This window comes from Lethenteron reissneri, chromosome 27 (genome assembly GCF_015708825.2).
Source record: "Lethenteron reissneri isolate LAM-NWPU_2019-01 chromosome 27, ASM1570882v1, whole genome shotgun sequence".
NCBI lineage: Eukaryota > Metazoa > Chordata > Hyperoartia > Petromyzontiformes > Petromyzontidae > Lethenteron > Lethenteron reissneri.
The window spans coordinates 9,416,134-9,433,686 of record NC_083805.1 but is presented as its reverse complement, the minus strand read 5'-3'; the positions used below and the strand labels follow the sequence as shown (position 1 = coordinate 9,433,686).

Genomic DNA, 17,553 nt, shown 5'->3' with positions numbered 1-17,553 from the left:
ACTGGAACCCTGACTTTTCGGCACATTTTGGCGAGAAGTGTACCCGCTACATTTAGATGTGAATGGTTATTTCATCTGGTCCAGAGGATTTCCATGTCATTGTACTGTGACCGAGCAGCAGTTGCCTCTACAGGTGTGACATCTGGAGCATTTTGAATGGGGTTTATTGCGTGTTAAATTGCTGCGTAGGGGTTTGTGGTTGTGCTATAGTGATTAAATTAATCTGTAATCCAGCATTTCTCAATTTTCAATGAGTTACCATTAATCAAATTCGTTTTTTTATTGAAACATTCCAATAAAAACAACGGCCTTGGTGAATGCCAGGACAACAGCCTCTATAATAATCTAGGCCGTGCTCCCACCACTTCACGAACACACACTGACCAGTACGGTGAAATATGGTCAAACAACTCCCCATTTCCCCCCCCAAGCTGTGGACTGATACAACTGCAATTCATTTCACTATACTGTATATACAGGGTGCTTTAAAAAATGTTAACACTTATATGGGAGTTACATCATGGGACCTCCTTTGCCAATATCAAAATATAAGAATAGGTTTTCCCCTTTCTGCCAATACAACAGGTGTTAAGATGTTAAAACACCAAACTGAAACCTTTTGCAAGGAATCATGTCAGCAATAACCACAAATGCTTGTGAAAATACAAAAAAAAAACATGCTCTATTTAAACTGAAAGGTTTCAGTTTGGTGTTTTAACATCTTAACGCCTGTTTTATTGCCAGAAAGGGGAAAACCTAATGCTATATTTTGATACTGGCAAAGGAGGACCCATGATGTAGTTGCTCACCCCGAGCTCTCAATGTCCTGATGGTGGCATTATCTTTGTGCTATTCGCCTTTTGGCGTCCTCTGGTCTAACGCTGTTTGAGACGAGGCTCTAAAGAAAGCTGTCTCTGGTGTGGACCAATCAGTTTCAAGGACAATGCATATTCTGTCAGAGTATGTTTTTTGTTTGTATTTTCACCACAAGTATTGTGGTTAATGCAGACATGATTTCTTGCAAAAGGTTTCAGTTTGGTGTTTTCAACATCTTAACACAGCTGTGTTATTGCCAGAAAGGGGAAACCCTATTCTTACTTATATGGGACTATCGTTTTTCATGGAAAAAGAGGGGATAATACCCTGTAAAATAACAAACGTATGTTAATAGCTTCAACAAGTCAGTCTCCACTTGTTCGCCAGCATTGTCAACGCGTGCCTGGAATCTTCTCCAGGTGGTCTCCAGAGCCCGGAGGCACATTTCTAGTGGCATTGTTGCACATTCTCAGAAGTGTTAACACATTTTTGTTAAGCACCCTGTATATCTTCTTGGTTCTTTCGGTAAAGTCACGTAGAATGGAAATAATAAAATAAAACATAATAAAATAATTCTCACGACGTTTCGGCCACAACGCAAGCAGCCGTCCTCAGGTGAAGACCAGGTCTGTCGGGGAGACAGCGTCTGAAGACCAGGTCTTTCTCCCCGACAGACCTGTTCTTCACCTGAGGACGGCTGCTTGCGTTGTGGCCGAAACGTCGTGAGAATTATTTTATTATGTTTTATTTTATTATTTCCATTCTACGTGACTTTACCGAAAGAACCAAGAAGATGAATCCCTGCAGTCACGAAAGCTTTAAATCGAAACACCCTGTACTGTATATATGTGTCACATGCACATCTGCATGTTCGTGAATCAATCGGGGACATCTGTCGGAGAGCCACAGCGAGATGTTAACTATCTCTCCCGGTATGCAGGTCTCGGGTTCGATCCAGACCCTGACGCCTGCTGTGTATTTGTAGTTTGCGTGTCTCTCTCCCCGTGGTCGCGTGGATTTGATCTCCGATTCTCCCCCCCCCCCCTCCACGGTTAGAAACGTGCGTTTATATTATTTAGATTATTTTGCTTGCTTTAGATTTCCACGTGATGAGCCACTTCTTTGAGCTATCATTTGTGGCCAGGTCGCTTCTGAATGTATATGCATTAAAAGTGATGTTTTCCTTTCCTATACAGTTCTTTGCATTCCTATCGTGTTTTTGTCCTGTTTGTTGTGTGTGTTTCATGTTCATAGCTCACTAGCAGGAAGGACGCGGCTTTGTTCGGGGGAATACCACATTTCACAACTTGTGCTGTCTTAAAAAAAACCCATAACATATACATACACAAATACTAAAAAGTGCTTGGGTATAAATGTTATGTTTTTTTCAGGAGAATAGAATACAAACTCTAAAACAAGATCTGTATGGCTCATCGCATTACTCCAGTATGAATGAATACGCAATTCTGCCTTATCGCCTGACGAAGCGAGTTGTAACCACCGGCGAAACGTCCCCAATGTTGTGGATTTACTCTCCAACACTCCGGCGTGCTGAAGTTGTCACGAATTGGCGGCCACGTGTTGTTTACGTGGCACAACTTGCTACAATAATTGGCTGTGTCGGGTGGTGGCGGCTTTTACGACACATTTACGCGATCTAACACCCCCCCCCCACCACACACATACAAATTAAATCACCTTTATCACAGATACAATTATAAAGATTACTTATTCTGAGCCGCTAGCCCACACCCCGAAATTCTCGCTGGCGTCGTGACGTCACGGCCTCGGCACCGGCTCCAGCATCATGACGTCACGGCCTCGACACCGGCTCCAGCGTCATGACGTCAGGTCCTCGGCTCCAGCGTCATGACGTCACGGCCTCGGTACCGGCTCCAGCGTCATGACGTCAGGGCCTCGGCTCCAGCATCAAGACGTCCCGGGCTGGGTACCGGCTCCAGCGTTATGATGTCACGGCCTCGGCTCCAGCATCATGACGTCACGACCTCGGTACAGGCTCCAGCGTAATGACGTCAAGGCCTCGGCTCCAGCATCATGACGTCACGACCTCGGCACCGGCTCCAGCGTCATGACGTAATTTACGTCACGGCCCCACCCCCCTCCCGTGCGTGGTGACGTCACGCGAGAGAGGCCTTGCCTACAGAGGCGGTGTGGACTTGTGGAGGAGGCTTCAGCGGCGGCGGCTTCAGCGGCTTTGGCTGAAAAGTCGTCGAGATGGACTCCGGCATGGGCGATTCGGACTGGCGCAGCCAGGCGTTCCGCCAGAAGGTCGTGGTGCAGATGTGAGTCGCGTAGAGTTGGACGCCGTGGTGGTGGTGGTGGCTGGGGGGAGGTAATGGAGAGAGACGCGGGCGGCTGTGGAGGCATCCCGCGGCCCTCAGTCTGGGGGTGGTGGTGGGGTGGTCGTCTCTTCTTCTCTTCTCAGAGTTACAAAGTGCGGGTTTGACTCCCCCTCACAGCTTCTGGTGGCAGTGAGGGGACACATGTATAGCGGGGGTGGTGGTGGTGGTGGTGGTGAGGGACGTAAAGAGGGACACGCAGATTCTAGAATAATAACGCTGGTTAATGGTGTGGTTCAGAGCGTTGGGAAGAGCGCTCATTGTGAGCGGGGACGATGACTTGCGGTGGAGGGTAATCACGGAGTGGCAGGCAAAGATCGGAGCGCTTCCCGAGAGGATGGGACGCGGCCGACGAGATTGAGCGATGAAATGAGATGCTAGGGTCGAGTGTTTATTGCAGTGTACGGTCGTGACAGGCTTGGGGGAGGGGGGCTTGTCAATCAGCAGTGGATTGACCATGGCTGATGATGATGAATGACAGACCAATTGTCGTTTAACTGCTGGATGAGTGCCAAACATAAGTTCAATATACGGTACTTCACGAGTTCATCATACTTCACACTGTTGACGTATGCATACCGTGTCAACCCATACGGCTTCCTCGTCGTTCTTGTGCGGAGAAATTGAGTTTCCAGGTCCGTACAGCCGTTTCATTTCGGGCAAAAAAAATAATCATATATTTTTGTCTTATTTGTTTGTGTTTCTCCCTTGTGGTGGGACTTTGTAGGATGAACGTTGAGATTTATAAGGGCACGGGGTGACCAATAAGGTCTGAATTGGTCTGTAATGAGGTAGGGCACTGATAAGGGGTTGACAGGTACGCGTCTGATGCGGATTGGAGAAGCGGTTAGAGCCCAGGACCGGTTCTGATATGCCTTGGTTTTAATGGAATCGCCGAGTTCATAGACGTTTACTTTACTGGCTATAAAGTTTTAAGATTGTTTCATTGTGCGTTTCTGTAATACGGCTCGGTTGCAGTGGACAGGATGAAGTACAATTACAGTTGTGAGGCTGACGAGTTGGATTCTTGGCCGGCCATCGCTTCAAAACGAGCTATCAATGTCATACTCCCATGAACTCAGGAAGCTGAGTTTGATTCTTATTCGTGGCTCAGCTCAGTGGCAAGTTACTGTCTGAAGTAGTCCTTGACTAACTGGTGCTGAGCGTCACGGTCAAACAATCCCTGTGACAGATCTGCCGCTTGGTGATAGGTTTTCGAAAAAGAAAATTGGCATACCTACACAATCTCATCCAAAATAAATTACCTTACCGTATTTATGAATCACAGCTGACTGGGTAAATGGCTCTTCCTGTTTTTTTTGTATGGAATTGACCTAGTATTCTACTCTGCTTATCAAAAGAGTCTTATGAGCATTTCCTGCAAAAAGCAAGTCATAGCTAACCCTATCGTGGTCAACATGGGCCTGTGCCATGATATTTGGCACAGAAAACTTCAAAAACCCCCCTGGCGTTCTGATTTTTGTGTTATGCATTTTATTAATAGTAAATGGGAAATCCCGAGGTGCTCGTGTTTGGCGAGGAGAGGATATTTTGTTTGTGTGCCTGATTGTGGTATGTGCGCCTGATTGTGGTATGAGCAGTGAGGAGGCAGTACGGCAGGCTGGCCACCCAATAACCAAGTCCAGTAAGGAGATGGAGAACCATGTATTCATGAAGGCCAGCAGCAGGGTGAGCGCTCTGCAATACATCCCACTCTTCCCTTTTTTGTACGGCTTTTGAAAAGCAATGGGCCAACTTAATACACGTAGCTTGAGTTTGGAAAGCCATTCGATGAATTCTGGGTCTCCACATGGATAACATTTGAATCTACAGAAGTGTGCATTGGGAAATAATCAGTTATGTGAGTGATGTATTGCACTTCACAATTATTTAACTCCATAATTCCCCACATATGGATTAGGTAGCCACATCTCCCTTGTGTAGTTCTAACATGGGTAAATACAGCCCATTGCCTTACAGGTAACAAAAGGCAGTTACTTTGTTAAATCTTCAATATGTGCCTTGTTCCGTAAATTGTAGACTGACCACATACCTCGTTCATCGGTTTCAGCTGTCTTTCATGGCTAACAAAAGGGTCGTGGCTTGGACGTGTCAGTGGTCAGAGAAGCTGCTCAGCACTCAGACAGCTGAATTCATTTCATGGCCATTCAATTATTGTCAGCTGGTCTATGAGTAATACCGGTTTGTGGTCAACGTTATAGTCACTTTTGATGGATGGATGAATGTTGTGTTTTTGGACAGGATGAGTACATGGCGCTGCTTGCCAGGCTAATTCTACATATAAGAGACTACTGTAAGTATCTGCGTAGCTGAGAATTACTTTTCACAGTGTGCTTCGTCCATTTTAGCTTACTTTAGCTTTTAGTCAAGAGTTCTTGCCCAGCTTTCCACACCTCGCTTAATCTTGGCTCACATTGGCAAGGTCATTGGCTCTTGATCATAAAGATGGGCTGCTCACAAATGTTAAGTTGGGGTGTTAAAAAATTCAGAAACCAATCTTAGTGGATTTACCATCCTAACTTTGAATTGTGTTAAACAATGTCTAGCAGAAAATGTTATTACACTTATGTGATTGATCTAAATGTCTAGTTTTCTTGAGTGCCACTTTTTCTGCCTTGATAACATTTATTATCGTATTTTCCCTGCAGCAAAAAAGGCTCGTCCAAATCAAGGTGGTGAGTGATGTACTAATTTTTTTTCACTAATTGTGTTAACTGTAACATTCCCATTTTACGTTTTTGGGAGACTCTGTATGTAATGTGTGTATGTATCTATATTGGACTTGTTTCACACTGTACATAACTAACCATGCAAATCGGAGGTGCGGGGGTGGGGGGGTACAACAAAAATAGTATTAATGAAGAAAATATTTTGACAATAATGGCTCTCATTCATAGTTGTATAATCTACATGATCAAATCACCCAGAACGCATCCGATGTCGTCAAATACCAGGAGCCGAGCAGGGTTGTTGAGCCTGAATAGTGCTTGGATTGGTGATCGCCATGCACAATGCCTTTATTATAGACTGCTGCGTGGCTATGTGGTGGGCAGCAGAAGGCAGTGTAGCAGAATCCATGCTTGCACTGTACTTATATGCTCCTACATCGATGGTCGTGACCTTTATCCACCCACAGTAACCGGCATGATGAGGTATGGTTACATTATTTAAACAGTCTGCATGGCGTGGGGAGGCCCTCATCCACCAGTGCATTGACAAAAAAGTGCCGAACGTCTACATTTGTAAAGATTACATTTTTATCATGAATATTTTTACACGATCTTTCTTGCTGTTTTAAGATTCTTTGTTAGTTTTCGACATTTTATAAACTTGTTTAATGTCCTCAATGATCAATATTTTGTCCTTAATTTTGAGATCATCAACATTTAAATGCGGCATATTTCTATATGTTTGATAAATGAACATGTTTAATAGCTGTTGATTGAATATGTCTTTGATTATGAAATATATACATTATTTTATATTGTCAACAGTCAAACATGATTTATCAGTGATTTTAATGTGCAGCATTTTTTTTATTCTTGGATATGATTTGTCAATAATGAAGGACATGTTAAATGTTAGTTAATGTGTTGTTGATCAGTGAGGATATATTAAATAAGTCAATTAAATATGTTGTCAAAACATAGCAACAAATATGCCATAGATAACGTTCTTCATATATATGTGCAATTATTGGGTTATGCTGATGTCAACTTAAGGTTCGGCAGTGAATGAGCATTGACCTCCTCTCTGTGCCTGCAGACCCAATGCACGCGCTGCAGGTCATAGCCCCACTGGGCCCTGGGCAGCCCGGCCCTCCCATGATGGTACCCCGACCTCAGGTTCCTGGGGGGCCCATGCATCGCATGCCGGTTCCACAGCCTCAGGGACAGCCTAACCAGGGGGGGCCTCAGCCGGGCAACATGGGTCAGCCTGGGCAAGGTCAACCTGGTGTCATGGGAATGTCTCAGGGGATGAGGGGTCATCCCCAGTCTGGGGGTATGGGTGGAGTTCTTGCACCCTCGGGACGGATGCCCACACCAGCGCAACAGCAGGGTAAGGGTGAGACGATGCGTGGCATGTCGGGTTTGCATGAGTGGCATTCCTGTGGCGATCGTTAGTGCGCTGTGCTACAGTCTCCGAGGCGCTCATAGCCACACTCATTCTGCAATTTCTTCTAGCCACACTCATTCTTTCTAGATTTGAAGCTTTCGTGACTGCAAGGATTCATAATCTTAGGTTTTTTCGGTAAAGTCACGTAGGTAAAAAATAATACAAATAAAAGAATAAGAATAAATGAAAGAATAATAAATAAAATGGATGTATTTTCTTTTTTTTTTACCTACACACTCATTCTATTGCCAGCCGTTCTCGCCATATTGGTGTGGAATAAAATGTTAACTAGGTTTTGTTAACTGCATTAATATATGGTAATCTTTGGTTCTTTCGGTAAAGTCACGTAGATAGAAAATGAATAGATCACGACGTTTCGATAGCAACACAAGCCATCGTCCTCAGGTGAAACAATACAGCAGGCGGATTTCTCTTGCCTCAGCAGTCCGCCTGCTGTGTTTGTCTCACCTGATGACGCTCGCTTGCGTAGCGATCGAAACGTCGTGATCTATTAATTTTCTACCTACGTGACTTTACCGAAAGAACCAAAGAGTATGGATTCCTGCAGTCACGAAAGCTTCAAATCAAAATTGCATTCATATATATTTAATCCAGATGTTTTTTTAGGTTTTCACGCGCAATGTTTTATTACTTCTATTTGTTTGAAGCGAAGTTTTGTGAAGCTTCTTGAGTTTCAGTGGCATGTAGATGCTATATGAGTTTAAATAGTAATGTAATGTAGGTGGTGGAGCCTTTGTGCCAGTACTCCACCATGTGTCATAACAGATGCAGTCAATATTAGCTAAAGGTACTTTCTCTAACAGTTTTAATTAGTCTGAAAAAAGGTTTTTATGTGCATACACGTCTGTGTGCGTGTACCTTTATAGAGGGGAGCGGTGGTGTAATGGTTAGCACACTGCTAAGCGTTACAAACCCAGTGACCAGAGTTCGATTGTCAATCATGGCTAACATCAGTGGAAAGCGATATCCTGAACCGGTCCTGGGGCTTCACTTGGTCAACTCGGCCTTATATTATTATGTGGTGCCATGTGTAAACATCAGCAGTAGGGAGACAAAGGTGGCAAGGAGTGGTACTGGCCATATCACCCACTAGCACTCTCTGCCGGCCTTCATAGGTGCTTGCTAACAGCACTTGCCTCAAAAGTGTGTCGAGTCTATACGGGAGATCTTTGTATTTGTATAAGTACATTGACAAGTAATAATTGTGTCTTCTGTTCTACAGCAATTCAACAAATGTGCATCGCAACGCCACCGGGACAGCCGGGCATGCAGGCCGCCCAGATTCAACAGCAGCAGCAGCAACAGCAAATGCAGATGCAAAAGCAGCTTATTCAGCAGGTGCAAACAAAAGTGTTTGATTTCTGTTGGTCTTTGGCCATTTGCCCATCTACATATTCTTGTCATCACACACACGTGTTTTTATGATCAAATCACCTAATCGCGAATCGATCTTGTCAGTTCTCACTCTACCTCCCTGGCCTCTCTATGTGCTGTGACGATGGCCCATTGCACAAATAGTCACCTATTTTCAAACTTTTTGACGGAAGTGTTATTGCCGAATTATTTTTTTTCCGTCAGATCTCGGAAGCTGAGTAGGATTGAGCCTAGATCGTGCTTGAATAGGTAACCACTGCACACCAGAATAGGCGGTTGCGAGACTGCTCTGGTCATTACCAAAGGGCAGTGCAGCAAAATATATCGTTGTACCGTACTTCTATGCTCCAATATCTATGCTGACATCTTAACATACCTACAGTGACCAGCGTGATGGGGTATGGTCAGATAACCCAAACGATCTACATGGCATGGGGAGGTCCTCGTCGAGTAGTGGATTGTCAAAGGGCTATGCATGTAGATTATTGCATGCCCACATCTCTTGTTGTATACATCTGTTCTGACAGTCTTTGTTATGCACATTTCTGTATTGAGCAGAGGATGCAGCACCAACAACTGCAAATGCAACAGCAGCAGCAGTACTTGCAGATACGGCAGCAGCAGCAACTACAAGCACAGCACGGAGGACAGGTGACACCATGAAAGGTTTACTGTGTTATGTCAACATGACAAGTGTGATTGCAGAGTGACTTGTTTTTTGTGATGCGGAATCGTTTACCTTGGGTATTATGTAGTATAGAACTGTTGTTCAGAGGGTTTGTTTGATCTGTCGGACACTTGTGGTTGATTAAAGCTTAGGTGCCCACATCTCTTCCAGTGCATGTTGACCTTTAAAATAAAAACATTAACCGAATCTTGCTTGCAATGGGTGGGGAATTCTAGTATTATAGGTAGGGGTAGAAGGATTCACTTCCCCCTACCGCGCCATGATTGTATGTACGTTGAACTTCTTTCGCACCATACGTAGCCAGCCGTGCTAATTGGAGGTGGGGGAAATTGAATGAATTGTCGACATTCAGTGTCATAACTCCAATAATTATTTTCACATTGCAGTGAATGATCGTCTCTGGTGGCTGCATGGGTGATGCGAGTCCATTCAAGAGCTTGAGTAAATATTAATCTACTAGCCTTTTGCACGTCCAAGGACGGGTGTATTGCAGTAAATCTGAAACTTGCAAGCGAAAAGCAGACCGCGACATGATATTCATTGCATCAATGCACGTGCAATTTGTAAGGCCACGGTGACACAGACCTACTTAATTTTAAGGTTATAATCATTTGTTCATCATGACGTCCTTTTTACTTTGATGTCTCAACAGCGTTACGGAGGTCGCGTGACGTAGTGAGGGTTCTGCCTTTGTAGTGAGGGTTGTGAGTTGACGCCGAGGAGGGGGAGAGGAGGTGCCTCGGCCCCCCAGGTGGAGTGACGTCACCCGCTAATTATTATGAAGGGGGGGGGGGGTGTCCATTTGGAGGACGTCACCTTATAATGATTATTAATGAGGGGGGCTGGTCGACATGGAGTGACGTCACAAGCGTTGCACACAGACATTCTTTGCTCATTATATTAAGTAATAATGGGGGGATGTCCATTTGGAGGACATCACCTGCTCATGATTATTAATGAGGGGGGCTGTTCGATGTGGAGTGACGTCACGAGCGTTAAGGACAGACATGACTGGGTAATTATAGTCGGTATGAATAATTTAACCCCTAATAGGACCAATATCTCCTTGTATGGAGATGAATGTTAATGATGATGCAACTCTTGAAATTTGGGGATGATTTTCTAATGTGACTTCTGTCTCACCTGGCGTGGTGTCTCAGGGCCAGGGAGTACAGCAGGCAGGTGGCGGTGGTGGTGGGCCCATTACTAGTGTCATGGCGGGGGGCCAGGTTTCGGGATCCGTGTCTGGCATCATGAACGCACAGCAGCAGCAGCAAGGGCAACAACAGCAGCAACAACAGCAACAGCAGCAACAGCAGCAACAGCAGCAACAGCAGCAACAGCAGCAACAGCAGCAGCAACAACAGCAACAACAGCAACAACAGCAGCAGCAAATTCAACAGCAGGCACAGCATATCCAGCAGGCGCAAGCCCAGATTAGGGCTATTCAGGTACAGTGATTCCTAAAAACTTGATTTTGAATGATAAAAAATGCCACTTTTTTTTATAATACTCTAAAGTATGTTCTGGTGTAGATGTCCCCAATTGGATTTGATGCCTTAGACGATAAAAAAAACACAATTATGAGTGCAGACAGTACCCGACTTACGGACACCTAATTTATGAACACCCGCACTTACCAACCAGCTTCCATGAATATATATTTGTTTACATTGAACGTATCTATGTTGAACTTCTTTCACATTGTACGCAGCCATCCGTGCGAATTGGAGGTGTGGAAAACATTGACCTAAATCACGAACTCGGACTTGGCAAGCTGAACCGCGGAACTATTTTGTTCAGGGAGATGTAATGAGTTTGTCTCGCGTGGGGAATGAGTGTGTGCATGTGGGCGCGCGCATGCGTGTAAAAGTGTCTGGGAGGCGGTAGGGTAGCAGTTGGTGAGCTGCGCTACCAACAGCGGCAACCCGAGTTCGATTCCCACTCATGATCAAACCCAGTGCCGCTTATCTAAATGGGTCCTGGGCCTCCCCTAAGTTGGCTCAGCCTGCATCTTCATAGAAGCGGCTCGCTAACAGCACTTACCCCAATAGCCTGTTCAGGCGATACGGGGGATATTTGCCTTTGTGAGTTTTATTTACGGTACAGTATTCCAGTATTACATGCAAATGTACAATTATTCATATTTATGAGTTTAACAGTACTTTAACAATACTTCAATAATACTTCAATTTTTTGTTGAACCGTAACACATTTGAACCGTAACACATTTCATGACGACACTGACCGTATGGGCATTTAAATACAGTACATTATTGTGTTCCGACTTGAGAACCGTTCGATTTTCGAACGGGTCTCAAGAAACAATTATGTTCGTAAGTCGAGTACTATCCGTTTTGCTGTATCAAGTAAAAATGACACCAACAGAGACATGTCACTGTTGTCATACGAGTATAATATCTTGCAGCGCCATGTGTTTTTTATATCTTTGCCTCGTGTCTTAATATTGGTTCAACAACGACAGCAGCAGCAGCAGCACCAGCAACAGCAGCAACAGCAGCAACAACAGCAGCAACAGCAACAACAGCAACAACAGCAGCAGCAACAGCAGCAGCAACCTCCCATCCGCATGCAATTGGCTCACAACCCACAGGTGTGTACTGAGCTTCTCTCTCTACTGTTGCTTTGGGGTTACAAAAAAAGCCGATGTGAGAAAGCAGGCATCTCTGGAGATTTGCATGAAGAAAGATCAAAGTACCAGACAGGTGTTGAAAAAACGCTCATTCTTTCATTAGGGATATTGGTCATTGTGTTTTAATTGAGCTCTTCACACACTGATCAGGAACGAATGGTGATCATCCTCCGTGCTATTGTGCCCTTCGGCGTTTGCGCTTGTGTTTGTTGCTTGGGCCGTTCCCGCTGTTAATTTGCTGCTTGTCCAAAGGTGTGCTCGCACGCTTGTCATATTTTCTGTTCTGTGATTTGGCTGAGAGCTGTTATCACGTGACTTGCTTGCGGGCCCCCCACCACCCCATTCCACCCCCCCCCCCACATCCCCGCTCCGTGATCCCCCCTGACCCTTCTGAAGATTGGGTTGAACCGAACTGCCGTTGGGGGCCCCCGTCCCCAGAGGTTTCCTTCAGGGGTGTCTGTCCCATCATCAACTCCGCCACCCCCCTCCTCGGGGGGCTATACCCAGAGCTCTGCTCCTCCATCAATGGGGGCCCAATCGAGCACACAGGTACACGCATGCACGCGCATGTTTGAGGAGCTCGGACCAGCACGCTGGCGAGCTGATGTAGACTCACGGATAAGAAGGGCGTTTTACTCTCTCCGTCGCACGAAGGGGCAAGGCACTGCCGCCTGTGTTGTTTTGTCAAATGTTTGGCCAGTTTCCCATTGTTTTCCTATGACCAGTTTTTAGAATTTATTTTTAAGAATTGTATTTTATGATAGTGTTTTCATACACAACTTGCAGTGGTCTACCACTTCTGTATTAATTTCAAAGCATCTTGTCGGAGTGATTTGCTGTTCGACCAAACCGTGATTATCTGACCAACCGTCGTTATGGCTGTTAGCGGTATTCTTCTGCATCTCCAGCAGCATGCGTCAGGTTTGCATCCCTGTGTGTGAAAGTCTCGCTATTCCCTGTCCTAATCTACCGCAACTAGCCTTTTGCCCATCCTAGGACGGAAGCTGTAATATTTACGTAAAGAAACGTCTGCGTAGAGTTATAGTAAATTTCAATAAAGAAACGTCAAATTTAGAGCGAATTTGCGTAACATTTTTTATTGCTTATGATAGTAATGACGGGGGGGGGGGGGGGGGGGTGCTCTTTTGCGGTGACGTCACGTACGGATGTAGGACTGCTCCGGCGTAGATTTATCTTTGACCGTCACTTTCTGTAAGGCATGTGGAGTGACATCACGCGCGTTACACACATTTCTGGGCAATTATAGTAGTAATTCCTGAGAACCAACCTACTTTTTTGCCAATACCTCTTTAAGTTAACAAGGACTTAGTTGTGTATGAAATTTATTAAGACCACATGGCCTATACTTTCATTCATTAATTATGTCACCCTGCATGTTTGCATGTATTTTAAAGTGTTTTTTTTTCTGTGTTTATACCTGGCTGTTAGTCTGTTTTTCATGCTTGGCTCTGTAATTTTCTCCGTATATTGTAGCAATAACAATTCCCTTAAGGCACCAGTGCCGCACCTCCTGGCTATCACGTCAAATTCCATTTATTTTATTTAACCAACGATAGATATTCCGAATATGGAGATCGCCCTTTTTTACGGTGGGGTGGGGTCTGTTTTCCCCATCAGCGATGCTAATTTCTGCATCTGCAAAGTGTTTAATTGAGTATATATATTTTGGTCAAACAATGGCCTTTAAACAGGGAAAGCAAATAATCATTTGGCGCATGATTGTTCTTTATTTATTTCGCACACACATTGGGCCATAATCATATTTTGAGAAAGGCATATAAAATGTGTACACAGATTCACATTTATGTTTCTTATTCTTCTACATTCACGACTCACATTGATTTTCTATACTATATGGATTTTCATACATAAATATGAAATTCTGCGAACCATAATATTTAGACCACGTTGCTTTTACGAGTATCTCCCCTTCAAAGTTGTGTTTTTTTTTTTGTCGCCCTTCCGTATTCCACACGTTAAATTGCTCCTTTTCTTTTTGACGGTGGTTGCGGTGTTGTAGTGCGTGCGGAAAATTTCCGAGAATTGTTTTTGTTTCTGCCGTCTCGATTGCAGCAGATGATCCAGTCTCCACTGATGATGTCGAGTCCGTCGCCGGTGCCGGCTCAGAATCAGGTGATGCCGCCTCCGCCCTCCCAGCCACAGCCATCGCCACAGTCCACACAGAGCCAGCCTCCCAGCAACATGAGGTACCGGCGTGGGGGCAGCTGCCGTGCTCTACAGCCTGCGTCTGTTTTTGTTCACAGTGTAGTGTGTTCTGAGAAATAATGTGGGTAGATATACGACGTCTCGCATATATTGGGTGTTTTTGGAGACGACAACATTTTTTTAATTATCGGAAACTGCACTCCCGAAGTGCAAAACTTGAACGGCAAATGCTGACTTGTTGTTATCTGCGTCTCCACTCCGCACGATAACATCACACACCAGTCAAACCTCGTTTCGTATTGTACTGTACAGTACAATACAGATCGTGTCTGTATTTTGTTTAGTGATTACTGTATCACACTTTCATATGTAGTACTTGGAATATATATTAAAACACATTAAACGTTATATGTTAATGTTATTATCCTCCAAGTGTTTTAATATAATACATATTGTTGAACACTCTAAAATCACAAGCTGTAAGTGGGATAAATTTGGTCTTCAAAGAGAGAACGCCGGATATACTGGGGCACCTCACCCGTGAATTAGCCTGTTATTTCTACGACACGCTGTATGTGTGTTGACATTAGAGTCAGAACCGATAGTGTAATGGTAATGCCGTGCTGGGAGGACTGTGACCCTGGATTTGATGCCTGGCTATGCACTGCACAACAGCAATGGAAATTGATATCTGAACCTGGCCAAGGTTCTTCTTGGTAGGCTCAGCTTAAGATCATTGCCTGGTTCATTGTTTCAACATTTTGTCTATCGAAGCAAATGTTGTTGGGTACAATACGAGCCACACAACTCTATTCGGCCCATACATATAAGGACCATCATAGTCCAATTTCGTGAAAATAAACCATATTAGAGGTATTTATAAGTCAATAATTTTGGTTGCGAACGCATACATGTGTTGCTTTGGAGGCAGAGGTTCGTGGATTATGTGAATTTTTTTAGTGTGTTTTTTTAAATAAGAGGGCCCATAACAAGTTCAATTATCACTCGCCACTGATGATAACCATGGCTGGAAACCGAACCTATGTCACCGGGTTCATAGCACTGTGCGTTACCGACTGCAAATATGACATACCGTATACTCCCAAACTTGTGCCCAGTGTCAATAAAGTAATATAAATGTGGTTGCACATCTACGGAATTATAAAACGCACCGCCAAATTTAGCTTTAAGGTACAGGAAAAATAGCATGTTTTATAATCGGGGAAAATGCGGTACATAAAAACCTAATGTGTGCCCCGCGATGTTTAATCATGTTCCCTGCCGTGACCGCTTGCATGTGTAACCCAGCTCTGGGGCAGTACCATCTCCTGGATTCATGCCTAGCCCATCCCCGCAACCGTCCCAGAGCCCTGCGCCCGCTCGCACCCCGCAGGCCATGGGCGTGCAGTCCCCGGGGCCCCTCAACACCCCAGGTGAGCACTGCGCCGGCAACAATAGAAAAACTGGTGAAGACAAACCACGCAAAAAATACACTACACCCAGGATAAGTTACGCTGTGCAGCCAGTCGGAAGGAGAGTTATGACTTACAAAGGCCTGATGCACTGCTCTGGCCTTTACCTAGTTTACACAAAATGTATTTAGCACATTTAGACAAAGTTGTGTAATGGCAGATTTGTTTACGGCTGTTGTAGCCCCTGTCCTTACAATCAACGTTTGGCAAGAGGTAATTGTACATTTAAAAAATGCAACTTATTTGAAAGCAATTATCCATTTGCTGGCATGATAACCTTTTTGTAAAGATGATCCAATATGACCAAACTTTCAGTATAAGGTTGTGTTGCTATTATGTGGTTACCCAGTAGAAAACGAACCAAATTGATCAAATGGTAACTCTGGGAGACACATGCTTGAAGAAAAAGGACCTGTCTCAGTGCTCCAGCCTTACCGGTCCGGTCAAGATGAACAGCATAAGTTGGAGATAGCATTGAGGAAGAAAGTGAAATAGGAAGGAGAGGGACGGGGGGGGGGGGGGTGGCAGGTTGAGGACAGTGACATACAGAAAAGGGAAGAGAGAGCAACCACCACAGCATGACTCGGGGCCAACAAGGCCAAGTGCAAGGGCATGAAGCAACTAGGACCCCCAAGGAATCTCATCGGCAGCCAAGGCAGCACCGGCGAGTCCCAGGGCAGGCTCAGCAGGGCCGATGCTCATCACCACCAATGATTCTCATAGAGTAAAATCGTGCATTGAATGAATCCGTTGGTGTGTATGTTATAAAATAGTTCCATTCATTTACTGGGGAGTTGATCCGGTAACGGCGCATCGTGGGACCAACAGGTGCACCGAGCCCGGCGGGGCGCACGCAGACGGAGGAGCAGCAGTACCTGGAGAAGCTGCGACAGCTGTCCAAGTACATCGACCCGCTGCGCCGCATGATCAACAAGATCGACAAGAACGAGGGTGAGGCACACGGCTGCTGTTGTAGTTCTGCTGTAGACTTCATGGTTCAGTCATAATAATTATCATAATGAAACGAAAGTCACCACTTGAAATAATGCACCTCCGATTAGCATGGTTGGCTATGTATGGCGCGAAATAAGTTCAACATACATCAATGAACATACATAATGCATTCATGAGCATATTAATGGTTGGTACATTGAAAAGTGGGGAAAATTTCATTAAACTAGCAGAGAACTGTTTGTCTGCAACCACAAAAGGCATGATGTCTCGCCATTTTCTTGTAGAAGGGTCCGGCATTGGATTATTTGGCCACGTTTTTGTTTTTAACCTGAAGGTGAAATACGTGGAAAAGCTCGACTGAAAAAGTCCACACAGCTGGGTTGCTATGTTATCCCCTTTTCTGTACTGCCTTTTGGACATCTCACAGCCCAGCTGGTTTGAGGTTTCATCTAATCTGCTTACAAAGGGCTGGATAGCAGGCATGTGCCACTGCTTAATTTCATAGCGACTGCTTGATGCTAAAGATTGCAATTCTAATGTTTTTTTATAATCTTTGTTAAATGAGTGCAAAATTAACCTAAAATACTTGATGTTTTAAAATACATTTCATCATAATAATGATAGTGATGTTTAGCAATGTGTATCCGATATATGTAACATTGTTTTGTACTGCTGTCATTAATTTGGAAAGCTTAGTTATAAGCAGTTATATTTAAATGTAAGTCATAATTAGTACATTCAGCTCTCAATTATGCAAGGCAATGGAGAGGAGGGGTGGCATGGTTACAATAACATGGATAAGACAAAACTGAAGTAAATTCAGCTAAAAACATTTGTTTTGCTTACCTATGTAGAACGTTTATGGTAATGTGGACATTTAGTCAAGAGTGA

General features: G+C 44.5%; 1 protein-coding gene across 10 annotated transcripts in view; it reads left to right on the top strand.

Annotated features, from left to right (window-relative positions):
* Positions 1-2,951: 2,951 nt before the first annotated feature.
* MED15 (mediator complex subunit 15) overlaps positions 2,952-17,553 on the top strand; it is a 19,576-nt gene continuing 4,974 nt past the window's right edge. The window contains exons 1-14 of one of the 10 annotated variants that reach the window (XM_061561389.1): positions 2,952-3,119; positions 4,778-4,865; positions 5,439-5,490; positions 5,846-5,872; positions 6,963-7,256; positions 8,557-8,672; positions 9,264-9,359; positions 10,557-10,717; positions 10,754-10,847; positions 11,882-12,010; positions 12,446-12,598; positions 14,144-14,277; positions 15,545-15,669; positions 16,537-16,659. In XM_061561389.1, coding sequence (XP_061417373.1) covers positions 3,052-3,119; positions 4,778-4,865; positions 5,439-5,490; positions 5,846-5,872; positions 6,963-7,256; positions 8,557-8,672; positions 9,264-9,359; positions 10,557-10,717; positions 10,754-10,847; positions 11,882-12,010; positions 12,446-12,598; positions 14,144-14,277; positions 15,545-15,669; positions 16,537-16,659 — 1,660 coding nt within the window. In that variant the 5' untranslated portion in view covers positions 2,952-3,051. Of the gene's footprint in view, positions 3,120-4,777; positions 4,866-5,438; positions 5,491-5,845; positions 5,873-6,962; positions 7,257-8,556; positions 8,673-9,263; positions 9,360-10,556; positions 10,848-11,881; positions 12,011-12,445; positions 12,599-14,143; positions 14,278-15,544; positions 15,670-16,536; positions 16,660-17,553 lie in introns of all 10 variants that reach the window. The other 9 variants (XM_061561387.1, XM_061561388.1, XM_061561385.1 and 6 more) reach the window with 9 other exon arrangements.